The sequence below is a fragment of the Peromyscus leucopus genome, chromosome 4 (genome assembly GCF_004664715.2).
Source record: "Peromyscus leucopus breed LL Stock chromosome 4, UCI_PerLeu_2.1, whole genome shotgun sequence".
NCBI classification, from domain to species: Eukaryota; Metazoa; Chordata; class Mammalia; order Rodentia; family Cricetidae; genus Peromyscus; species Peromyscus leucopus.
This window is the reverse complement of record NC_051066.1, coordinates 22,061,055-22,087,907: the sequence shown is the minus strand read 5'-3', so window position 1 is coordinate 22,087,907 and position 26,853 is coordinate 22,061,055. Positions and strand designations below refer to the sequence as shown.

At 37.2% G+C, this 26,853-nt stretch overlaps 1 protein-coding gene across 3 annotated transcripts in view; it reads right to left on the bottom strand.

The window, feature by feature from the left end:
- The window catches only part of Arhgap15 (Rho GTPase activating protein 15), a 602,692-nt gene that overhangs the window by 213,720 nt on the left and 362,119 nt on the right, over window positions 1-26,853 (bottom strand). For all 3 annotated transcript variants that reach the window (XM_037204746.1, XM_028881759.2, XM_037204747.1), the window contains one exon: window positions 12,466-12,564. In XM_037204746.1, coding sequence (XP_037060641.1) covers window positions 12,466-12,564 — 99 coding nt within the window. The remainder of the gene's footprint in view (window positions 1-12,465; window positions 12,565-26,853) is intronic.

Below are 26,853 nucleotides of genomic sequence, written 5' to 3'. Positions count from 1 at the left end.
AGTCTTGGATTATGTGTGAAAAGTAAGAGCCTTCTACTGTAACAGGTGCTGGCAGGAAACTCCCATTAAAGCTATTGAAGTTATGCCTGTAAAGTCTTGGCATCTGAAAACATTCCCTCCTAAGAATGCATTATGCATCAGACTTTTCTCACTAGAAAAACAACGTGAGACTGTGACTGCTTAACAATATTCCCAGTCACTATTTTGTTAACACTATCCTTTGGTGATGACATCTTTGCTGGCCTTGTGTTATATATGAAGTGTGTATCGGCTTTCATTTCAACACTGTGAACGTGCATTGTCTTCTGTGTAGACAATAGAGACATTGGTCTCCCATCTGTTTGTCCTATTTAGAGTATAAACTTGAAAATATTTTTTTTCCAGTGCAGTCCATGGTTTATATGACAGTATCCACATTCTGAAGATTGAGTCTTTGCTTGAAACTTACAAGATATTTCCAGGTTTTTAGTGAAGATGAAGATAGTCTATGGAGTACCCGGCAATAATCAGTGTAAGCTTGGCTCACACATATCTCAGACAGAAGTAACATTATGTCTGATATATAATGGAAGGTTAATAAATGCCTTTCTTTTTCCTTTATATAACTATCCTATGTTACTATGACCCTATCTTTAAAGTCTAACGATATGATTCTTGATATATTTAAGATAACTTCATTACCTTAAATAAGTAAGGTCCCTATCTCTGTTCAGTCTCCATTTCCCAAACTACTAAATCTACAAGTCATATGTTCTTTTGCATATTGAATACACCTGAAGAAAATCTCCTACTTCATCTTATGTATGTAAGATTATATATGTATATATATATGTATACACACACACACACACACATATATATATATATATATATATATGAATGATTTCACTTAATTACAAGGATTAACTTGGATTCATCAAGTTCTGAAAAAAAATATGTCACAGTAAATTCTAGAAAAAAAAAACCACCAAAGAGAATTAAAAGCCTGTGTGATCCAAATGCATGTGTCTAGATCTAGCTTTTTATTTATCTTAGGTGTTGAATGTTATCAAATATTAATAACTTGTATTTTATTATATAAATATTTTTTATAGTTGAGTTGATGCCTTTAAGATTTCAAACTATTCATATATACGTAAATATATCTTCAGCCATAAGTCCTTATTGAGGGTAATAAGGCCACTTATAGGATAGAGAACTTGTACTTGTGTACACATGAGCATGTCCACAGACACCAGCTCAGGTAATGTACCCAAGTGTGAGAAAGCCCTTGCTTCAGGGCAATAGCAAACCAGCTCAGCTTCCTGCTGCATTGCCTACTCTTCACCATGGCTCTTTGCTGTATCCTTAGCTTTCTCCTCCTACAGTGAGGGAACCTTGCTTTGGACTATTTTATTGCCAATACATTTTTTACTTTGTATGATAAAATGAAGCAAGGGACTGGTTTCATTAGAAGGAGAGGTAAACAGAACATTAATTAAATTTGCTGATGATACTAAATTGGGAGGAACTGTGGACATCTGTGAGGACAAAGGAATCATACAAATGGACTTAAGGAGTTTAGAAATATGAGCAGGAAATAATAAAATGAGATTCAGTCTTAAATAATGCAGGCTAATACATTTGGGAAAAGATAATCAGAAACATGGCTATTCAGTAGATGTTCGAGGCCTGGAAAGTGGCAATGGTTGAAAGAGACCTAGGGGGTGATAATAGGAAAAATTATGCACAAACTTACAGGGAAGTAGTTACTATGCCTGCGGGTTTAGATATATAAAAAGGCATAGTGCTCTTCTTAGGACACCAGTATGTTCACAAGCATCAAATATCAATTTTGTTTTAGTCTTTAAATCACTCAGGTCTGTAGGACAATTTAATACCTTTCACTGGGAGTATTGTTTTCCTTTGTTAAAAATGATAAAGTTTGTTTTGTCTAAGATCTATGTTGGACATTAGAGTCATTGTTTAATTTTTGTCACTTTCTATCATGAACTATTGCTAATATAGCAGTCAATATACTGGCAATTTTTGACATTGTAGAAAACACAACCCCTACTTTCCCTTTATATGTAGCTTCCCTACCTCTGATTAGTATGATTATACATGGTGTTTAGTAGAGTCATTGTGTTTTTTAAGTCAGTGAATATCTAGTTCACATGATATCATTCTCTAAGGATAGATGTGATGCAGGAATTTTGGATAATATCCACCTCTTCATCCAATTACTCATCCACTGTGAAATGAGCCCCTTTCTTCTATGGCTATGGAATGCTAACTAGAGCAAAGATGACCATAAAGCCAGCACAATGGCTATGCTCAAGACTCATGCTCTAGATGGAAAAATACAGTGAAAGAAGCTATTACAATCTCAGGCAATTGGGGTTATGTTAGGAAAAGCAAAATTGTTGTTAGCATGCTGAATGAAAGCCCTCCTGATATATTCAGGTAGCCACAGAGGAGGTTGGGGAATGCGTCAGATCATTTTGTCTGGAGAAGGTGGCTCTTGTGTTGTTCACAAGACAATGAATACGAATATGGCATGTGGGCAGTTTGGAGGAGATTTTTTGGGGAAAGGAAATAGCATATGGAATAAATAGAGGTCTTTGGAAGCCAGGGTTTTGCTGGAATTCCTAGAACACAGGAAGCATTTTATAAGGATTTGGAGATGGACAGCAGGCAGGGATCATGTGATTATCCTTTCAACAGAGAAAATCACTGTGGAGTTTTGTTTATCCTGGTGAGGAAGAAGAACCATTCAAGAGCTCTAAGAAGGAATAACATAATACTATCCCCAGTTAAGAGGAATTATTTTGACAGTTTTGAGAAGACTTGCCTGAAAAGAGAAGAGAGAAGAGGCAATGGCTTCATTAGGATATTTGCCTCAAGAATGACAGAGGCCATATGAAAGGTACAGAAAGCACAGAGCAGAACCACGTTCTTCCCAGTACAAACACATTAAGAAAATAGATAATGAGTTTAATGGATATTGTTGTGTATGATGAGAGGCAAAATGTTAATGTCCAGTATTTTTCTTTCTAGAGAAGCAGGGCAAATAAAATATGACACCACAGATGGAGTTAAGAAGTAAAAGAGAGGAGTACATGGTTGAAAATGACAACTCTAGGCTGAAAAAGTGGAGTTTGAGGTACTGCAAGAGTTGTTTCTGGGCTGTTGACCTGAGGGGAAATCATAATTTGAAGAGTTACTCACATATGGGAACTCTACCACCTATCAATGATGACAGGATTCCTGATGACAGGAATCAGTAAAACTTGTACCTGGGATTGCATTGGGAGACCAATAGCATGAAGTGCCAGAGTCAAGAGGTGAGTTCATAGGAAGTGTTTATTTCTTATCCTAACACACTCTAGGTCAAAGAAGGCATTCCAATATTAGGCTATGCCATTTTAAAGGCAAGGCCAAATGCCCACCCAGGAAACAAAAGACCTGACACCACTAATTACAACACCATCTATTAGGTATTCCATGGCTTTGCAGGTAACTCAAGAGTTAATTCACTCCAAATTGCCAAAAATTCAAAACAGAAATAGAAAAGAACATTTTTTAATTGTACAAAGACATTCCAAATTTTAATGACATAGGTGTTTTCAAAATTTTATAGTTTTTTTTATCAGCAGAGATTAGATTTTGTCCTGGATGAAGTACATATGGAGAAAATGAAGTCCATTTCAGAATTTACAATATTGACATCCTCCCTTCATTAGCCACATGGTGATATTCCTGTATTGAGCATGTATTTCTTTTTTAAAAAGATTTATTTTATGTGTATATGTGTGTGCCTGCAAATACATGTGTACTACATGTGTGCAGGTACCCCTGGAGTCAAGAGTGTTGAATCCCCTGGAACTGGAGTTGCAAGTGTATGTGAACTGTCTGATGTTGGTACTGGGAAGTTAACCTGGGTCCACATCAAGAGCAACAAATGCTTTTAACTTCCGAGCCTTCTCTCTGGCCCCTGATCATGTATTACTTATTTCAAGTTGGCAATCTCTTTTAACTAAAGAAAAATTTCATTAAATAAAAATTTCCTGAGAGGTGTATGAAAAACAAACGCTACATCAGAGGGAGGTTAACTAATACAGAACAATACTAACACTGTATTCTGTCTTCAAATAAGAGAAAAAGATACAGAAGTCAACATCCTATGTGGGTATAGAAATTGAGTCTATGCCTGACCATCATCAGGCATGTCAGTTGTAAGTCATAGTAATCATTCAATTATCTGATTAAAAACAGTAGGTTAGTGGTGATGAAACAATGCCTGATGGGACATTACTTTCTCTAATGAAAATGAGTAGGGAATGGATAGTCTAGTGGTTGCTGGATCGTTTGCTTAAATAGAATATCCCCAAACTGAAAAATATAAAATCTTTAAGGCAACCTAATTTCAACTGCCTGATATAGCTGGTTCCTGATGGAAGGATGGTATCCTACTGAATAATGTAACATATTCTGCAAGAGGTCCTACTTAAATATTTAAAAAAACAAGCTACAAATCACACTATCCCCTTACATATCACGTAGCTGCTTTCATCCAGCAACTGTTGACCATGATTTATTTTTTACTTTGACCGTCAAAGCAAAGTTGAGTTCAGTTCATCCAGACCATTTCCTGGGAGCCCTTCATTGTCAGGCACTGTGTGAGAAGTCCATGAACTTATGAAGGAACACACAGCGCACTGAAGCGGTTATGCAAATAGCTTTCTACTATATGTTACACTATTACCCCAACACTTGGACATTCAAGTGTTTTTTCTTTTTTCTTAAAATGAGCATGTTTTTTGAAAAGGGGTCTATAGTCTCCAGGAACCTCAAGAGCTCTCCCAACATTATCATTTAAAGTGCTGTTTTGGTTTCGTGTAGTTTGTTTTTCTTCTCAAAGTGCCTTGCCCTTGATTTTTTTTCCTGCTTGATTGTTTTTCTTTTTCTGACCTGAAAATAGGAAGTGGTCTGAGGAGTATAAAATTAGGCAAAAAGATTAAGCTAGAAAATTAGAGATTATTTTTAACCCAAGGAAAAATATTACTAATTCCATAGACTGTTAAACTATAAAATAACTTTCCAATTAATTTAAAGAACTCAAGGAGTCATTGAGACATTAATCTTTCAAGGAGACAAGAAAATTATTACAAAGTACAGTACTAAAGGAACAGACATGATGCTCAGTCCTACAGGCTGGTGCAAAAATGTACCTAGAACATGTATTTGGCTTGCTGTATGTTTGTAGAATGATGTTCATGTTGGACATACTTAATTTGCAAATAGAAAAGGGGGAATTGGAAAGACTATCTTTTCCTACTAACTTTAAAGGGAGCATTAGTCATTAGGGAACTCAAAAGGATACAAATTTTAGTGTTATTCACCACTTCCCAGACCAACTTAAGTCTTCTTAATTTTAATGTGTTAAGCTCAAGGATTGTCTATCTAAATATAATCTGTATATTCTTGTTCTGTCAGAAACAAAAGTGTTTTGCCCAAAGCATAGTCACAATGTTGTGGGAGTTTTCATATTTTTTAAATCAGTCAGTTTTCATTATGTAACAGGAATTAAAAAATAAAAAATATAGGGTCATTTTGTTTTGATTCCCAAGGCAACAAATATCTGAAAATTTTTGACTGTCTTATAATTTTTTTTTGTTCCTGAAATCCAAAAGCTTTCCAAACAAATATAATTTCTTTTTCAAATTTTGTAAACATTTGTTTCCAAGCTAAAACATCCTGCCAATTCTCAGCTAGATTATTTTTAATGGCTGAACTATTAACTTCTGAATATAGGTCCTTAATAATAGAAACTTACAGACCAAGAATTTACTTTATAAAATGACACCACTATAAGACATTTTGGAGTATTGCATTTTGATATGCTGACTCTATTTAAGCCTTCTATCCATAATAAAAGTCTAATTGTGTAGGGTCTTAATTTTGGCTTAAAACCAAGTGACTCCAGCGGAAAGAATTTTAAAATCCTAAATTCCAGAATGGGGATTAAGAGTTGTGGTAAGTGTTGGAAATTAGACCCAGGCTTTATCTGAGAAAAGACACTGTTCTTTTGCAGTCTGGATCCAAAAGTGTGGGAATATCCGCAGTCGATGTGATGTGAGCAGAGCCCCACCGCTGTGTTCCTCAGCTAGCCTTGCTGGTGACTGAACTGCACGTCCACTCCTGTGTTGACTTCTGTTACGCTCAAGCTCTTTTTGATAACAAGACTGTTGTATGTTGCTAAGTGGAGATAAACCTAATTAAATGCCGCTAATAAGTACAGCAAACTAATTAATAACAACTTTGTATGCAGAATTTGTGATGATTCAAGAATACTGTATATTGCAAGATTTAACTTTTTATCATTTTAAGCAAGAATAAATTTCTCTGGGACAGAAAAGCAAGTTTTGTGTAACTGCTAGAAATGGCAAAACCCCATGCTCCCCCCTTACAGAATTCACAGACCTACCCTTTTTGCCCACATTTGCTTTCTTCTTTGCGAAACCTACTCCCACCCCACTTCTCCACCTTGCCATCTCTGATTTCTCTCGGTTGTCTTTTCTGGTTTCTCTTTTATACTCTTGCTGGCTGTTTCCTGTTTACTTTGTTTGAAATTGTCTTCCCTCCTATGCCTCAATGTGGCTTTCTTACAGACACAGAGGCCCCAGCATGACTACCCCAAAGAGCCAACTCCAACTTGGATCTAGCACAACAGTACTGCTGTCAGGAAGGTGGCATTAAAACAAAAAAACAAAACAAAATACCAAGAGAAAAAAAAGAACAAAATCGGTCTTAATTTTAACTCAGAAAGAAAAACTAATTTGCAGCATACTCTCAAGAGCTTCATTCAAGAATCGTGTGCACCGAAAGTGTATGTGGACACCCAGCTCTAGACATAAAAGTGAGAAAAACAAAACAAAACAAACAACGACAAACACTAACATAGCTCACTCCCTTAGGAACATTTTTTTTTCTTGTCAAATCCACAAATTTTCTCTAGAGAAAAAGAAAAATTGCTTATCTTGTTCTCTAGATTTTCGTTTTAAGCATGTAATTTTTATCAGTTTGTTTTGTTTTTATTACTTTTTTTTTCACTCACTGATTATAAAACCAGGAAGCAGAGGTCTCCCTGGAAGAGGATAGAATCATAAAAGTTTTCAAGACTCTCATCAGAAACTAAACAGTACAAATTGCACATTCTTCGTAGACGGATCAGCCTTTAGTGCGTGCCTGGATCCAGCTCTCCTAGATTATTCCAAAGTGGGAAAGAATGAACAGTATAAAGTTAGAGGGCTGGGAGCAGACTTGTCTAGTTATGGCTGCACAATCTGTACTTTAGGGGCCTAGATTTCCAGCAATGGGAAATAGCAATGTGAAGTTTTATTTTTATACCAAAGTACTTAGTTGGATCTCAATGGACTGAAGGGTTCACTGAATGAAGTTACAGAATATTAACAAGGATAAGCTTCATGTAGCTCAGCAGAATACCTAGACAATCATCCTTCCTGTCACTTATCCAATAATTTCTTGTACATACATACTCTACCTAATAGTAACAGCAATATGTTTATAGCAAATGCTCCTATATATGTTTTTATTCCATGCTGTGAAGTTTTCTGCATCATAGAAGTGCACTCATGTTTCTCACGGTAACATGGTACTAGCAAATATGACCATATAAAAATTCATGTAGTTAAGGTGTCTGTCTCTCAAATTTCACATAATCACAAGGAATTAAAAAACCAGTTAAGGTATAATAATAATTTTAGCCATTATTTTTTCAACTTGCTACAATCTACCCTAAGATAACTAATTGTTCAAAGTAAACATTCCACTCAGACCACAAAAGGAATCCATTATACAAACATATAATTCACAGTCATTTTTAGTGGGTTGTAAACAGTTTGGAATGAGTATAAAATGGGACAAAAATCAAAGTGAGCATTTTGAAATGAAAAAGTGTTTGCTACAAAAGGTCAGTCCCTTTGCTTGGCAAAGTATGTAGAAAAGCCTGGGAAAATGCTGATCACACAAGCAATGAGGGGATTTTTGGAGCCAACAGCCTCCTTGTTTCTTTAAACAGACATCGGAACCTATAACTGGATCCTGTCAAACAAACGACAGCAAAAAAATATAACAGCTGCCATGAAGTCAAGTTGAGAGATAAAGTTTTTGAGGCTAAGGACCTTCTCAGAAGTGGACTAAAGGTCTTTCTTAAATCTTTAAGCAATGTTATGGATCCCAGGGTATCTTCTGGGCACTCAGTCAAGTATGTAACTTGTGTTTCAATTCCTGTCATAGCATTTTTGTGTTTGAGAAAAGAAAAAAAAAAACACAGAAAGGGCAAGCTTCTTGTTGATCAGCAATTGCTGAAGCATTCTGAAAGCTATCTTGTATCTCAAATCATCACGTGTGGAAGACATGGGATCACATACACCACATGCACACACACACACATGCACAAAGACCACACACACACACACACACACACACACACACACACACACACACACACACACAGAGTGAGTTAGGGCTGATGAGATAGCTCATAGGGTAAGGGTGTACCACCAAGCCAGACCACTTGAGTTTGATCTCTGGGAACCACATGACAGAAGGAGAGAACCAACTCCTGCAAGTTGTCTTCTCATTTCCACACTCATGTTGTGACATATGCACTCAGGAACACACAGACACTAACACATGCACTGAGCAAATTTTTTTAAAAATATTTGTAGTAAAAAGCACATAATGTAAAATAATTATTTTAAGTGCGTGTTTCAGTAGTGTCAAGTATATTCAGGATGCTGTGTTACAGATCTCTTGGTATCCTCTTAACATTCTATTCTTATGGGGCACAGTAACAGAATTGGCAATCTTAAAGGAGAATGAGTTATTACAGCATATTATGGATAGTGAATGCCAACTCCATTTATATTAATTTGAAAATTCAGCTGTATTTCCTTATATTCAAAAATTGTACTTGATATGCAAAGACATATTTAGGGTAGAATTATGTTCACTAATTTAGTAAACTCTAAATAATAATAATAATAATAATCTCTCTATAAAATAATTCTCTGGCAAGGTCTATGTTTGGTTTTCCATTTAAAGTATATTTTTCCAGGTATCACATATGGCTGGCTTGTTCAACTGTGACCACACAAGGGGTCAAGATAATAGCTCTGTAAATGAAACAAAATTAAAATTCTACTGGTCATAGAGGAGTTCAAAGCACACAAGCATGGGTTTATGATTCAGGATCTGATCTACCATTTTAAGGCACACATCTTTGTTTGATTTTCAGATTTCATAATGGTTTTTCTATCTTCTTATACCTGCTCTTTCCTCCCAAAGCACTTATCACGGCTTGTGCATTGTCCAGTTTTTAGTATCTCTTTCTTCTACAATTTTAGTTTATAACATAAAGAACAATATACATCTAGTGACTTCTTCATTCATCAACATCTAATGTGTCTTTCAAGAAGAAACCCAAGTTGAGATGTTCACTGGTCAATTTGGACACCTCCCAAAGAGTCTCCAACATTGAAAGTGAGGCAAAGAGAAGGAGATGCAGTCTGCAAATCAATGTGATTCTTCATACAAAAGCATATTTAGGGTGGGAAAGGCAATGGCAGAAGTGACTATGCTCCAAATGGCTGGGAAGGACAACAGGGTCTGGTGGTCAAGAGTGCAGTGAATTGAACTAAGACAAGGAAATGTGCCACATAAGTCACTTGCCGGTTGTTTTGCAAGGCTTACCTCACCATTTTCTTCTAAGTTATACATGAAAAATGCCATATGTAACAAATGTCATTTAGCTGAAGGTGAATGATGAACACGCTTCATGCTAGTCACTAGGTAGAACTTCCTGGGAGATCTCAAAAGCCAAGGTTTGTTCTGTCAGATTCAGGGAACAAGAAAACTGAGAGGCTAGCTGAATCAATGCTGAGTTTATTCACTCTATCATGCTTCATTTTATAATAAATATATAATAAGCACTTAAAAATACTGCTTGATTTGTATAGATGCCTTTAAAAAAAGGAAAATAATCACAGACGGCAAATGAGGAAAAAACTGAATCCTTTTTATAACAGCCGGTGTGCCCATGTTATGATCGCAGAGGCCATTTCCCCAGGACTGGAGAATGAACACAGCTTTCATTAAATGGGCTTTTCCTAGAAGGGACCCATAAGCATTCCCATGACTGTGCAGTTGAGTTTCTTGGCTGGAGGAGCATCTGGCCATTAGAAGGAGCACTCCAGATATGCTGAGTCCCAGCCATGTCGAGAGACTTGGCACCTTCCTCTGCTACTTCCTAGTACCAACCCTGCATCAAATGTCATCAGAAGCCTGCATAAATATTGGACTTAGATTCACATAAATTATTTCTGTCCTGAGGTGCATTTTGCCAAAATTTAGTAAAAACAACACTTTGAGTAAACAGAATTGGTGTATAATTGTAAGAATATTAATCCAACAAAATGATCATAGAAAAATATAACCAAAAGTATACACTTGTAAATCTTGCAATGATGTGAGACATTTATCTTGTGCCTTTGAGTTTTTATTGAACATTTCCATGGAGTTCCTTTAAGCTAACACTGCCAAAGTGCTTTGAATTTTTAGTTGCTTTGCAGAATTATAAAATGTCTTTGAGTTTCATTAGAATTCTCGGGAATTATTTTAATAATCATATATGCGATTAGCAGCTGTTTAGTGCTGGATCTACAAATTCATTTTGAGAGTAAACATTGGGACAATAAAATATAATGCTGTCATGATTGCTCCTGTCAGCAGAAACACCATCTTACTTTATTAAAAATCACCACGAAAATGCCATGCACGGATACAATTCCTATTTATAGACACTTTCTATTCTATGATATTATGGTATCTGTACACTGCAGGGCTACATCAAGCAGGGTTTTTCATTTTGCCTTAGGTAGACTCACAAATCAGGAGATATAAGCTATTCTTTCCACGTGCATACATCTTACTATGTATGTCTTCCCCCAATGGCCTATTTGGAGTTTTGATATAATAATGTACTCAGAATTTAAAAGTGAACAAAGATTTCTTGGAAATGATGATAATTTAGCTATTGAAAATAATAACAATATTCTTAGGGATCCATTTTGGCTTTAAGTATGTTTAGACAATATGTATTCCTAAGATAGGTACCTATAAATTAAATGAAATTGCAACATGCACTAAAAACACATTTCTCTCCAAATTCCAATCAGCTTCATTCCTCGTAGACACTTCTCTAGGTGCTTATTGAACAGTAAATGTTTCCTGCTCTCTGTCCCCTCAACTCTTCTCCCAGAAGTGTCAATGTGCTTTTTCCCACAGACACTCTCTTTATCTGTGTCCCTGCCCAGCCCTTCCTGTCTTGTTATTCTCTCATTCCCTACTGATATGGGAATAATAGGATCCCAAGGCTGTCCTTACCGTATAATTAAAGTATGAATTTCTAGGAGTTAGAAATTGCATGCCGTTTTTATTATGCTTCTATAATAAAGCCAGGTAACACTGAGAGAATTAAAATGGCCTTTTCTGTGCAGAGGATTTGAAGGGTTTTTTCTTCCCTTTGGTTGTATTGTTTTAGGAGAATAGGTGTTGAAAATAATGGAAAGAGGGTCACCCATTGCTTTTCTCTGCAAGCACCTCTATGTTTCACATGATATATATTCCCCTAGATCCTGAAAGTATGTTGTAAACTTGTAACAGATGGTGATGAAGCTTCACATTTTTATTTAATACATTTTTTTTAAGATTCTGCATTTACAGTGTGTGTCTTCCAGGAAAAATGACCTTGAATGAATGAAGTCATAGTTCGAAGGAAAAACACTCCACAGATAAACTAGCATAGAAATGATGAGTCAATTGGGGTTTGTTTTGTTCTCTTCAGTGAGATGAAATAATTTCAGATGAAAAACAGAATGTTGAAACAGAGGAGTCAAAGGTCATCTTAACACTGGAGGTGTATCTGCTAATTGTTCCGGGAGACCCAGTTAGCTATAATCTGTACGGAACAGAACCATGTGGAAGATGGTGTATCACTATCTGTGGGTAGAAACGCTGTTTACTTCACTCGGGTAATGCTGGGGGCTTACCAAAATTGTTCTGGCACATCCAACAGCATGAATGTTAGAGGGTTCTAACACTGTGAGTGCTGATATTTTATGAATGTTTTATCACTGGCTTGGAAACAAGAAGTTTGCAATTGATTCAACAGTATGTCAGACAGACAAAATATTAAAAAAAAAAAAAAGAACATTAGTGAGAATTGCTAATGCCCCCATTGTAAAAACAAACTGAAGTTAATAAGAAACTTGATCCTCTTAACCGATTAACAAAAGTCAAGTTTTAATTGCGTGGCTTCCCAGAGAAATCAAGTGGTGCAGCGAACTTGAGCCCTGGCTGTTCAGAGGACTCAGCAATGTTGCATATTTTGTTACCCACCTCTTTTTTCAACAGCTTCAATGCATTGCTTTACAAACCACGGAACTGTGGAATGTTCTCGTTCACACACTGTGTGCAGATGAGAGCCAAAAGTTTGATCTGTAAACGAAACAAAGATGAGTTTCATTAAAATCCAAGTCTGCGTTGTTCTTTAATTTGATTCTGCTTCCATAGCCAATACTGAGATCTTCATCTTGCATAGGAATTGATTTTTGCTTTAATTTCAAAGTGTCTGTGGCAGATGTATAAAGACTGTATGTCCCTTTATGGAATAGAATCCTGATCTCAGTGTGTAAGAAAACTGACATGGTCATTGATTAGGCACTGGTGAAGAGTGTCTAAGTGTGTTTGGAATCCTGCATCTTTTAGAAGTGTATCAGCAGTTACCAAGAACACAGTTTGGCCATTATATTTAAGGCATTCATTCTGCAGAGGTATTTGATGAGGCAGGTAGTAGCAAGGGAAGTAAGTAATGTAAAGTAAATCTCTTAGTGTTTCTTCTGCCTTGAATGCTCACTCTTTTGCCAGATTTAAGTATCACCTTAGCGACAAGTCTGAGTTCAGAGCTTCCCTGTGTCAGGATGGCCTCTCCATGGAAATAGACTCTCTCAACAATGCTTCCCTGAGTTGTTCAACTGATGCTGTAGGCAACAGAGCCTGTGGTCAAAATGGCTCGGCAACGCCAAATTGAATCAAGTTAAACAGAGTTTAAGACATGTATTTAAGCGATTTAAAGTGTTTCTCTTTGCTAGAGCCATGACATGTGTGAGTTTCTGTAAGAAGGTGGAAGTCTAATATTCCTCAGACTCATTTTTTTTAACACCTCTTTGTTTTAGAGGGCATCTCTCTGAACTAAAGCTACTGAAAATGGGGGTGTGGGACCCCAGCCCTTTCCTCTCATTTATAATAAGACAGATGATTCCTCCAACAGCATTTCTGCATTTATGATTAATGGAATTGTGCCTTGAACCTAAACTTTCTTCTGGAGGTTCATTTTTTTTTATTGAAAGTGCCATTCCCCAGATGGGGGTGCTATTGAAAAATGATTGGATTAGGAGGGCTCTGATGAGTTCATTAACAGATACATAATTGGATGGAGTCACTGGGAGGTGTGGCAACTAGACACTGGAGCCTGGTTGGAGGAAGTAGGTCATAGGGGCATGATTTTGGAAGGTACATCTCTTCCCTGGTTCCTCATTTCACTCTTTCCCTCTTTACTGTCATGCAGTGAACAGTAGGCTCTGTGATGTGCCCCCACGGCCATGTCACACATTTCCCTTGCCACAATGCATTGTCAGCCCAAAGCACTGGATCTTTTTTAATCTGCACTGGATCCATAAGCTAAAAGAACATTTTCCTTCCATAATTGACATTCCCAGGTATTGTTTTCCATGGCAAAAAACAAGTGACTAATACAGAATATCTTTCCATTAGTACAGCCCGAGTGCTTGAATCATCTGTGTTATTTTGTAGTTGCTGATGCTTAGTCCCACAGTAGGCACTCATAGACTGTCTTTTAAAAATAATCATAAAATGTGCACTGTATAAAATGTGGCCCTTAATACTAAGTGTACATAGATTTCAGTGGCATTAAGTCCATTCCTGGTATTGTGGAACCATTGCATTACTCAATTCAAGAAGTTGTTTCAGTAGCAATGATATTTAGTACTAACAACCAAACTAGTACATGCTGAGGCCAAGGGTGTCCCATTTTGATCAGAGTGAAGACTGGTCCCCCTTGTGACTTCTCATGCTGTACCTGATTTGTCCTCCACTAACTGCTTTCCTTTCAGGCCTCTCTATCTCCATGGAAACCAGCCTTGTTGTCTGAGTCTCTGTTTCTAATCCCTTACAAATACTTTGTCCCTGGGGTTGTGTTCTCATTATCCCCTCTGGGTGGAACTCTGATACTCTAGTTTTTGATCAAGTGTTATCTTCTTACTGTAGTCTTTTCCAGCCACCTCAACTCCATTTTCTATACCAATATCTCTTCTTTATCTGGGGATGGGGCTTATCTCCACTTGAGATGTTAGACCTGTGTTGACTGTATAGCATGTTTAACTTGCTTAGAATTCAAGTCCAGAAGGGTCAAAATAACACATTTACTATGGATCTCCAAGACCCAGACAATGCTTGACACATAATGGAAGTTCACTAAACATATTTTGAATTGTCAGTGAAGATACTGTAGAAAAAAATTAAATATATAGAAATGTGGAGAAAATATATAATAGCACATAACAGAATGCTAAGTGCCAAAGTATTTTGATGATGAAGAAACTGAGATTTCAAAGAAGTTGGATTTTCATCTACTCCTTAGGAAAATGTACTAGTGTGTGCTGGTAACAACAACATGGAGGGAACCGAGTAAGATTAATGCACTATTAATGACACACCATGATGTGGAAATATGTGTGTTTATACAAGAGACAGGAAGAAGATAAACTCAAAACCCAGATAGTATAAAGAAATGACTAACAATTGTATCTGCTTTGAACACTTGATGAAGTAGCAGAGATTTGTTCCAAACGGTGAGCATCCCTATAATAAAGGGCGACATAAATATTATCTGTGAAAAATTACCTAGGACTTCAGACCAAACATTTTAGGATGGCCAGAGGTCATAGTCAGGAAACATTACTACAACATGTAAACCTGTTAGCAGACTTCACTATTTAAGTCTGTTGCACGAATGTTGATGGACTCTTCTATCTGCACAGCAGCAAAGTAGGCACTTTAAGTTGTAAAACGATACTGGGAGTCATCTAATATTGTAAGGTTGATACAGCAGGTGTCATAAGAGGCGTTGAGTGGGAAGAGTGAAGATGCCCTTCAAAATATATATATATATATATATTGTGTGTGTGTGTGTCTTTCCATGCCTTCTGGAGAGGGAGAGAGACAGAAAGAGAATTATTTTGGATGGAAGTCATTCAAGGAGTAGATATAGTCATGAAATGAGAAACTACAATGGAAAAAAGAAAGCATCTTCAACAAATGGTACTGGCATAACTGGATGTCAACATGCAGAAGACTGCAAATAGATCCATATCTGTCACCGTGCACAAAACTTAAGTCCAAGTGGATCGAAGACCTCAACATAAATAAAGTCAGAAGTAGTCTTGAATGCATTGGCACTGGAGATCACTTCCTAAATATAATACCAGTAGCACAGACACTGAGAGAAACAATTAATAAATGGGACCTCTTGAAACTGAGAAGCTTTTGTAAGGCAAAGGACACGGTCAACAAGACAAAAACAACAGCATACAGAATGGGAAAATATCTTCACCAACCCCACATCTGACAGAGGGCTAATATCCAGAACATATAAAGAACTTAAGAAATTAGACATCAAAATACCCAAGAGTCCAATTAAAAATGGGCTATAGAGCTAAACAGAGAATTCGCAACAGAAGAAACTCAAATGGCTGAAAGACATTTAAGGAATTGTTCAACATCCTTAGTCATCAGGGAAATGCAAATCAAAACAACTATGAGATACCATCTTACACCGTCAGAATGGTTAAGATCAAAAACACTGAAGACAGCTTATGTTGGAGAGGATGTGGAGCAAGGGGAACACTCCTCCACTCTTGGTGGGAACGCAAACTTGTACAGCCACTTTGGAAATCAATATGGCACTTTCTTAGAAAATTGGGAATCATCTTCCCTCAAGACCAAGCTATATAACTCTTGGGCATATACCCAAGGGATGGTCAGTCATACCACAAGGACACATGCTCAACTATGTTAAATTTCCAATAGAGCTTTGTTTTGTTTCCTTTTAATCCACTCAGTTATCTGGGAAAGACAATCATGATCATCTATCCTATAGTACAATAATCTGAGGCTCTCCCACATGATTATTATAATGCCACACACTCTTCATCCTATAAATGCATCTTGTGTAAGATACTGACACACATGAAAAGGAGAATAAGTGATCATGAAGTATGCTGTGTAAAGGTGTATTGTGGGAGTATATAGGAAAGGGGAAGACCAGCCTTACCCATGGACAACTTCCCAGAGAAGAAGCAATCCTCAGATATAAGCAGGACTTGAGTAGAAAGCCAACAGAGGAACACAAGGGCATTTGGAGAGATGGAGGACACAAAGTGCCAACACTTGGGAGAAAGACAGTATGACCAGAGTGCCTCACTTGGGAAAAAAAAATCATGGCTTATTGAAATCTTGATGAATTATGCTTAAAAAGGAGATGAAGATTGTATTATGAAGTGCCTTATATTTTGTCAACTAGGTTCAGTTATTTGACAAATAAGTCATCCCCTGTAAATAAGTCTTTCCTTTGAAAGTTCCTTTCTTGTTCTTAGAATTCACTCAGGCTAGCCAAATGGCTCAACAGGTAATGTACTTGCTGCCAATTGAGCTAAGTAAAGTCCCTCTGATCCATGTGGTAGAATAAGACAACTGCTCCTGAAAATTGTCCTCTGACCTCTACACAATAGAAATGGCATGCAGACACCTACACTCGTATGTATTCATTTGAATACAAAACCAATCAACATAAATGTAATAGAATTCATAAGACATAACCTAAGAACGATCCTCATTGAAGTCTGCATTCCTGCACCTCTGCATGATGGGATGGTCTGGACAAGTTACAGAAAAGTGATTTTGCTCTTTTCCCCTGTGAAAAGATTGTAAAGAAGGAAACACTTTCTTTTCCTTATTTCCACTTGGAACACCACCTTGTGACAATCCTTGGACAACTGGACCAACTGGAGCATTTCTGTCACTATGAGACAAACTTGAGAACAAAGGCTAACTTGCTTTAAAAAGAAAACAATGGAATAGGTTATATACCAACTGTGAAACACTTCTCTAGATTTATTGCATGCAATTGTTTTAGACAGAACTTCTATTACTTCAGCCAAAAGTATCCTAACCAATATGGAGTAACTGCTGGGCTTTTTGATTTAAGTGTGTATTATAACCATAGATCTGCATGAGAAAGTCTGTTTGGTGGTTTGTAAAGAGCATGGGGGCACAGAGAAGGGTGGTTGATTAGACACAAGAGTCTTAGCTAAATAGGCAATGCATATTCTAGGAAGGATGTTGTGAATACCAAGTCAGGATAAGGGTGTAAATTTCTTTTTGTTCATAGTTTTCATGGTTTTGAAGTTAGAGTGTGGATTTATACCCCCTACCACGTAACCATAAGGTTCTATTCGTTAGTGTCAACAGCATTTATTTCTTTCCATGTCTTTTGATACTGGGCTTGACCTGCCATTGGCTTTACATGGTGGGGTGTGAACAGCAATGTATCAGATGAGTTCCAGACCAAGGTATGAGAGAACATTGGAGGCTTCTACCCACCTTGTCACTTCTGTGTTGTTGCTCACAGGACATCTTCTCTAGAAAGCTACCGTCCTGTCCTCCTGTCCTCAGGATAAACATGTGTGGCCAGAACTGAAGCCAATGTTTAGAAGTCCAAGCACTCCTATCAGTCCAGGCCTGTTCTAAGTCACATATATCACACCCCCATTATAAAACCATTATATTGTATGCTGCAAATTTTTGTTTGTTATTCAGCAATATCTCACTGATTCAACTTCAACTGGAGGTCAGGTGTATGGTAAAATGTGGTTTAACCTGGGCTATCGGATGTAAAGGGAAAACAGTGGCAGAACATGAAAACAGACTGGGGAGAAAATGACAAAAACAAGAACATCAAAAACAAAATCCATGAAATTTGCCACAAATAAGGAAGTGCATGTTTAGTTTTAGTTCAGTAAATGGAGAGGCCCCAAATTAAGTTGTTTGTACCTTAACTTTTATATTTGTTATGCCTTACAAAATATTATGACATTTCTTATTCTGTGTTTCCAGTTCTACTCAACTTAATTCAGTAAATATCCCTGAATACCTAGCATATGCTGACTAGTGTAGAGAATGCAAATTTAATTATTCATTCATTCATTCATTCATTCATTCAGTAACTATATATTACATGCCAGATAGAAGCCAGGCTGGACTGTCTATAGCTTAATGTATACTTCCTACAAGACATTCATAGTAGTTACAACAAAATGTAATTTATGCTGTCATAGTAAACACTTATGGTTATTTACTATGTACTTACACTAAGCCAGGCCTGATTCATACAGATGTTGCATGACAGTCCGACAAATACATTCTAAGTTGAAAATCTCTTATGTTAGGCTTTCTATCCCAGGTGGTAAGCCCTTGTCATGTGCACACATGAACAAAACTAACCATACTCAGTCCATTAAGCATATATACATATATTTATATGTATATTTACTACAACTATATGTATATACTTCTTAATTAATTACTTTTCTATTGCTATGATAAAACACTATGAACAAGGCAATTTATAGAAGAAAGAATTTTATTTGGGCTTAAGTTCCAGAGGGTTCAAGTCCACGATGGCACGGACAGCTTGGTAGCAAATCACAGGCAAGCAATAAGACATAGAGTAAGGCATAGTGGCTGGAAGCAGGAAGCTGGGAGCTCACATCTTAAATCTCAAGAATAAAGCTGAGACAGCACCTGGAAATGGCAAGAGAATATAATCTCTCAAAGGCCATGTTCAGTGACACACTTATTTCAGCAAGTCTCCATCTCCCTAAAGTTCCCTAAACAATGCCATCATCAAGTGAGCCAATGGGAGGCATCCTCATTCAAACCACCACAAGTAATAATAACAATTTAAAAGAGATCATGAACTTGGTGGGGTTGGGTAGGAAGAGGGAAGAATGGGTGATGTAGTAGCAATGCTCATATATGAAATTTTAAAAAAATCTATTAAAAATTAAAAAAAAATCTCATGTTAAAGAGTGTGTTTCATGAACTCCTAAAGTACAATGCTTGCCAACACAGTTCTTTGTGGAGTGCCATTTGCTTCAGTGCCTGTGTGCTGCCTGGGCACCATGACTTGAAGTTGTGGCTGAGCATTGTAAGAGACTGTTGAATTACCCAGACCAGGAACATATCAAAGCCTATGATTTGAGTAGTTTCCACTGACTATAAATTGCTTTTCTCTATTGTAAAGCTGAAAATGTATGGTGAACTATTACAACTTGGGGTCCATTTGTATATTCTACATATTTAACCCACTGATCAATCCTTGTTGTGTGGATGGTAGACACTGTTGTGTACTAATTTTACAGCAAAGAAAATGGAATCAAAGATACTGAATTGTTGTTTGTGGTCACAAAGAATTAGGCTTTGAGCAGAAAAAGATGAGATGAACCAGAAGGGATGAGACTCATGACCCAGTCTTCATGGGAAGCAGATAGAGGCTGTAACTAAGTCCATCAGACAATGATAACCTCTGGCTTTCCATTTTTCAGTGGGGAGAGCATGAGAGGTTGGAGAATAGACATAGGAACCTGAAAGTGAAGTTAAGGGTTTCAGATGCAGCAGAATGGTGATGGAGATGGATATGACAAGTTATCTTTGGATTTTGACAACTCCTATGACATGGGTGATTGTAAAGAGAGTGGTCTTAGGAGAAAAATAACATCGAAAATCATATGGTTGTGAACAAGTTTTCTAAAAAAGATGAGGAAAAGATGAATTAACTAGACAAGGATATAGGACGAAGATATAGGATGTGGTGTCTGGATTGGGGTAGATAGGAGAAAAATCAACTGCAGGGTATTTTTGATTGCTGAGTGGGTGAGGGGATATACTACTAACTATCTTAGCAGTCTTGTGGGAGTGGAAGATGTGTTCTATTGCTACTCACTGAGAGACCCAGGAAAATGGGTATCCCATAGAAAATCTATCTTTCTACCATTGCCAATAATGTCCTAGGAAGTAAAAGAAAACAACTCCCTCAAACCTAAATATTGTAAATTTCACTGAAGCGTTTGAGTTCATTAGTTATTAGCAAAGGTAATGTTTTTCATATTGCTTCAATCCTCCCTTAAGATTTACTGTCTTTACTGAAGAATATGGTGGCTCTGGAGTAAAGGATTGCAGCTCCTGCATGATTCAACAAGGTCCAAGGCTGTCTTAGGGATCAAACTGGGGCCTCCTTCAGGAAATTTCAAATCCAGGTGCAGAGAGATCGAAGACAGCAGTTCCTACAGATTTGAACTGTGAGGCTGCCTAAATTTAGACACTGCGGACTACCCAGCCTCTTCTGAGCTGGCTGTATGAGAGGAATGGGTGAACAGGGCAACTCTACTTTGCAGAAATTGGTGAATGGAACAGATTCAACTAGCTCATTGCAAAAGCCCGCCCCAGCAACTATGTCCATTCCATGGCACTCAGACTTCCCAACTCCTAAATTCCATAGATTCCATCCTACCCTTTCTTGATGACATTCCTTCAAGATGTTTTCTGTGTGTTACTATTATAAATGTGTCTATAGCATAGACATAGCACTTCCCATGGGACTGCAAGTAAGAAGGTACAATTACAATATGAAGGGCCAAGATAGACAAAACAGGTCAGGATCCACTCTTCCAGAGGGTACTGGTCAGGAAGTATATTGTATACATCAATTCTTTCTGTGAAGACACACAGGGGAATTAGAGCAAAAGTGAAGAAAAGCCTTGAATGTGGAATCTGAAAGTATACAACATTTTGTGCTCCTGGGTCCAGTCACACACACCTGCTCCCGCCCAATCCATATCCCTGAAATGGGCAGTTAAGTAATCAGAAAAATTTCATTCTTACCTATGTAGGTTATACAAGTTTTTATGAATTACAACTGAAAAAATCTTCCGCAGGACATTAGCCTTCAACATAAATAATGAATACTCATCTCAGAGGGTTAATGAAACAACTTTGCAAAGTGAGAAATCTTATCAAAGAAAGGATATCCTACAGACTGACTTAAAATGATATTATTGCATTTCAGGATGAATTTAGAATTGCCTCCCATCCTCAGATATGATCAAGTGCAGAGTTTGACATACCAAGGAGGACCTTTATGTTACTGGAAAGCATCTGACTTTCTGTCTTAAAATAGTGTAGACAAGGGCAAGGGAAAGAGAAGAAATTTTGTTTTCTCGGCAGGCAAGCTTACATGACCAGCTTTGCCTCTAACCTCCGTGGTCGTTGTCTGGCACACCATTAAGAATTATTTCTGCCTTCCTTCTCCTTAAGGATATTTAAAAATGGGAGGCTTCCCAGAACCCCAAGTTCCTAACTCCCCACCTACATTCCCATCTGTGGGCTCACTGCTAATCTTTTCTTCCTGTCTTAACAATTTTTGTTTTGTATTTAGAAAGGGCCTCTTGCCTGAGGTGTCAATATTTTTGGAATCCTCTGCAAACGTCTCTGGCCTTGGCAAATGTGATCATTCTATCTCCACCCTACTGCTGCAGCATTTATACCAAGGGTGTCAGGCAACACATTGTTTGGAGAAAATCCATTTTCTGTGATTTTTTTCATTGAAAACATCTTTTGGTGAGAAAAATAAATAGACCTTCCACATGACTGCACTTATAAATCATGTTGTTTATATAATGAATTAGAGTTTAACTAGAGAATGGTGGATTTTAATCTTTTACCTCTCAAACTTTTGACCAATTTAGTTAGTTCATCAGCATAACCAGGTTAAGTCTCCCAGAATACAAATTAGCTTCATTCTCTATCCTTACTGCTATATTTTTTTTTTGAAAAATTAAAGAAAGAACACTCAGTAATGGGATCTTTGTCAGTTAGATTCCAAATGAATCAAAACTATGAGGAGAACTACTCAATACATGCAGTTAAATGTTCAAATAATGTGACAGTGTTACCATTATTTACCTAGAAGACAGTCTCCACACATTTTCAAAATGATGTTCTGTTTTCAGGAGGGCAAGCCACCACAGCAGAGGATGACACACAGTGAGGAATAGAGAGGGAGACAGAAAGCCAGACTGCTCAGCTCGGAAGCGAAGCAGATGATGACCCTGGAAATGAGGTGTATTTATAGAGGTGATCAGCTGGCAGTGATTGAGAAACACACAACACTATGGTTTATATTAAGAAGATGGATGTTATCTAAAAGGTTGAGGAGTAGAGATGGAACAGAAAGAATATAGTCTAGGGACTAGACTTGGAGATGCTTTGAGACCAAAATGTTCAAGAGATTATGAAACATGAAGCTAGAGAAGTAACATGTTTATACACCAGCACCAACACTAGGCTGAGTATAAGGACTTCAAATTATTAATTACATTAGTTTCAGTAAAGGACGCTTCAGTGACTGAGATCATGCAATAAAATATGTACAAGGAAATAAAACATGCAGCCCTCTTTGCTTTCATAGGTCACATTTACTCTGAATTTTTCTCCTACCAAAATGCCACGTACAGGCAGATAATTTTCAATACACTGTTATAAGGGAGATGTAGGGGATAATGGAAGCTGCAAATAATATTCTTATCTGTAATTTCAGTAGTTTAAATGAATTTTTATTTTAATTTTCATCATTTTGAGATCATAGTATAATTATCACATCACTTCCTTTCTTTTTCTCCCTCCAAACCTTCCCATGTACCTCTTCTTGCTATTTTTTAAATTCATGGCCTCCTTTTAAATTGTTATTACATGCATAGATGTATCCTATATCTCCTCAGTACTTCAGAAAATGCTTAAGTTTCTAGTGAATCTCCATGGCTTTGATTAAAAGTGTAAGCTACTGCCTTTTGGTTTATAGATGTAAAACACTGGGCTGATTTTCTACTGAATCTGTAACATACAGTAAATCTTTTATTGCTTTTCTACTTTTTGACATAAGAGGCAAATATAAGGAAAAAATGAATGCTTTCAAGTTTTAAGTATTTTAGATTGTAAATAAGTAGGCATTTCCAAAGGTTATATATGCCACCTGCTCCCACTTGTTCGTTGATGTTTTTACTTCACTAAACCTAAGAGTTCTACAGTGTATGGTAAAGAATAAGAACATTCCCCATGGGAAGATTGACCTGGATATTTGACTACACAATTCAGAGATCTCCAGTCTGGTGTAGAGGCTGAGAGATTACATTTGAGGATGGACAGCTGGCTGGAGTGACAGTAGCATTGATGAGAGCAGAGCAAGGGTGAGTTTCAGAGAAAGCTAGTTGTCCCCCAGATGGAACTGCAGTGTTCTTCCCTGTACTATCCATGCTTGTCTTCTTCCCCTTTTAGGCTTCTAGCAGTGTCTACTTCCCACAGATCCACGGTGGGTGCACTTGTATGATCTCCCTGTTTATTTAAACTTGCACAGAATTAGAACCCAACTGTGCTTTTCTCTGATTGGTGAAATGAGCCCTTCCAAAAGAGAGTCAGCAGCCAGGAGGAAATTTGTATCTTTAACCCTCCAACCCAATGGCACAGTAAGCATGGGATTCTGTGTTTGTTTTATTTTGACAGCAACTTTGTCTTACACTTTTTCCTTCTGCTTGCACAAAATAGTTCCCCCTCCATGCACACACCACAAAGCACAACAACAGAGGGAAATGATGCACTTTCATGAGAAACTTTTTTCCGTACAATGTATTATTTCATCCACTCAACATATCCATTCAAGATATTCTTTTTTCAAAGTCTCTTGGGTTGGAATAGTGAAAAGGCTCCATCATTCCACAGCTTATGCACATAAGTGGAGAAAGAGAAACACAGACACATTAATACATAACATGAAGTCGGAAATAGATAAACAAGACAGAGTTGATGGTATAGCCAGGGAAGACATCTTGAAGGCAACACCATTTGAGAGGCTTGAGTAACATAAACACACAGAGAAACAGAAAGCACACAAACTGCTGAAGAAAGCTGTGGGTTGGAGTAGGGTGACCAGAAAGCAGGCAGTGTGGATGAAATTGGAAAGGGGGCCTGGAGGCCAAAGCAGGTAGAAACAAACAGGTCATAGGAGGACACTAAACATAACTTTAAATAGGGTTTTATGCTAAGGAATTGGAGATTGCTTGGGGGGGAGGGGTGACATGGTGTGATTTACATCTCTAAATGATCCTCTGGAGCAATTGCTGTGTAGTGACTAAATTTAAGAGGGTCAGGCAGAAAAGCAGAGAGGCCAAGCAAGGGGCTGGTGAAATATTCCCAAGAGAGAAGATGGTACTTGGATAAGAATGGTAATAACGGAAGTGACTAAAAGTGGTTTAATTTAGAATATATTTTTAGGCAGGATTTGCTGATGGAAGTGAAAGAGACAAAGTTAGAGTGGAGGGTGACTCCAGCTGGCACATGGCTGTGGTATTTCCTGAAATAGAGAACACGTGGGAGCCAGGGAATCAAGGGTTGCTCCGGATAAATTTGAGATGTCTACCAAGCACCCAAGAAGATGTCAAATAGACATTTCAATATGCAAGTCTGGAGTGTGAGGCTGACGTTTTAAGTTTGGAGAATATCAACTTATAGATGGAATTAGAAGTCACAGGGATGGAATATTTCAGCCCCAGAATGTTTGAACAGTGTCCAATAGTTGGAGAATAAGAAGAATAGAGAAAAGAAAGCCAAGAAACAAGGATGAGGAGAACAGCGAGGCCACCAAAGAGGTGCTCACAGACCCAAGTTTGATCATAAAGAAATAGGAACCTGTAAACAAACCATGACTCTAAGCCCATAAATCCATATCTAGCCTCATAGTTTCTTAGTCTCATTCCAGGCAATAACTGCCCATGAGGAACAGAGATGAATAAGATGGTGTCTAAATTCATAGCACATAGTCTAAATAGAGGATATTAGAACATGACATAATAGTTCTGGGGACACAATTGGGAACTAATGGGAAGGAGGAAGATAAGGATAGTTTCATGGTATTGGAGACTTTCAGCTGAAAGTGTAAAAGAGAATCAGAGTTTATGAAGTTAAGTGAAAACATAACACTATAGGTAAAAGGGACTTTGCATAGTAGGACAAAATAAGTGCAGCCTCTTCGTCTTATTTTTGTATGTATGCATTACATGGTTATACTTATGCATTGGGTGCCATCAGTCACCCAATTAATACATTAATGTATGCAAGATAAAAATTGAGTAAGAGGATATTTTTATAAAAAATAAGTGATTTAAATCTAAAGACAGTGACATGATCAGTTGACCATGGAGGAAATAAATCTTAGTTTAGTTCTTGAGTTTTAGATGACTAATATGGACAGGTATTTGTTGAACAGTAGTGTTTACTAGCAGAGGGAGTTGATAATGTTTTGTGAGTTTTATTTGCCTGACATTACTTCATTAGAAGTATAGGGAGGGTCAACAAAAGAAAGAACATTGTTCTTTATAAAATTCAAGTATGTCAAATTCTGATAGCTTCTTAATATTTATTTACAAACTCTATACATTTTCAATAGAAAACTGTTCATGAAATTCACTTACTCAATCACAAAGCTTAGACTAACTCATCTAAAGGTGAAACTATCATTAAGTATGATATTCTTTAACTAAGGAAGGCCTACTTTACAGTGGGATAGACACTACTATGAAAAAAAATATTTTTATTTTTTGTTTGACTTGCAAGTATGAGGAAAGAATCTCATGCATAAAATTTAGGGTAATTAAGTGAACTAATCCTAAATGATTTAATTTGTCTTTTAAAGCCAACTAATAGAGACTAAAGATGAAAACACCATTCAGTAATTAAGAATTGAAAGATTCTTTTTGGGTAGAGGAAGCACAGAAATTTTAACTCCAGAATTAAGCAAAATCTAGGTAATGAAGACTGTATTTTCTCTAATATCAGCATAGATTTGTTAGAATCCCAAGTGGTAAAGACTTCAATTTATTTGCATGAATGCAGAGTTCAATAAGAAAAGACTCATATTCAGTAGGAGTAAAACTGCTTAATGATTTCAAATATTGCTTGTAATGTATTAATATAACAGGTTTGAATATCTATAATGGAGTCTCTTTCATTTGGTTCTTAAGGGTGTTCTTCAAGCCACTAATGCTGAACGCTAGGTATGTGCTGAAGTACCTAAGAGGAAAGCACTTTAGGTTAAAAGCACTTTCTCTCTCAGCCTCGGGTTAAAAGCTATTTCAGGATTCTGTTAAAGGCATTCTTTCGTCCTCAGCTTCAGCTTAGAAGTGGCTTTGATGAGAAGTGCTTTGAGGCAGGTAAAGGATTTTATAATAAACCATATTAAGAGCCTGAGAGTCATATGGTTCTGTGGAACACTAGGGGTGTGTGTAATCTGTGCTTAGGGATTCCCATTCTCTGTAGGTTGTTTGGAGCAAGGTGGCTCACTAGTTATTCTGTATAAAGAAACAGAACACCAGTTCCAGCAATGTAATTGGAGAGAAGGGATTATGAGACCAAATTAGAAGGCCATGATGCATACATTTCTCAAAACAAGTTGTCTTTTTTGGGTTTCTAGTCAAATACTGTGTTTTTCTCATTTTTCTTTTTCCAGCTCTTAGTGCAGAAAGGGATAATTCAAAGGCATTTCCA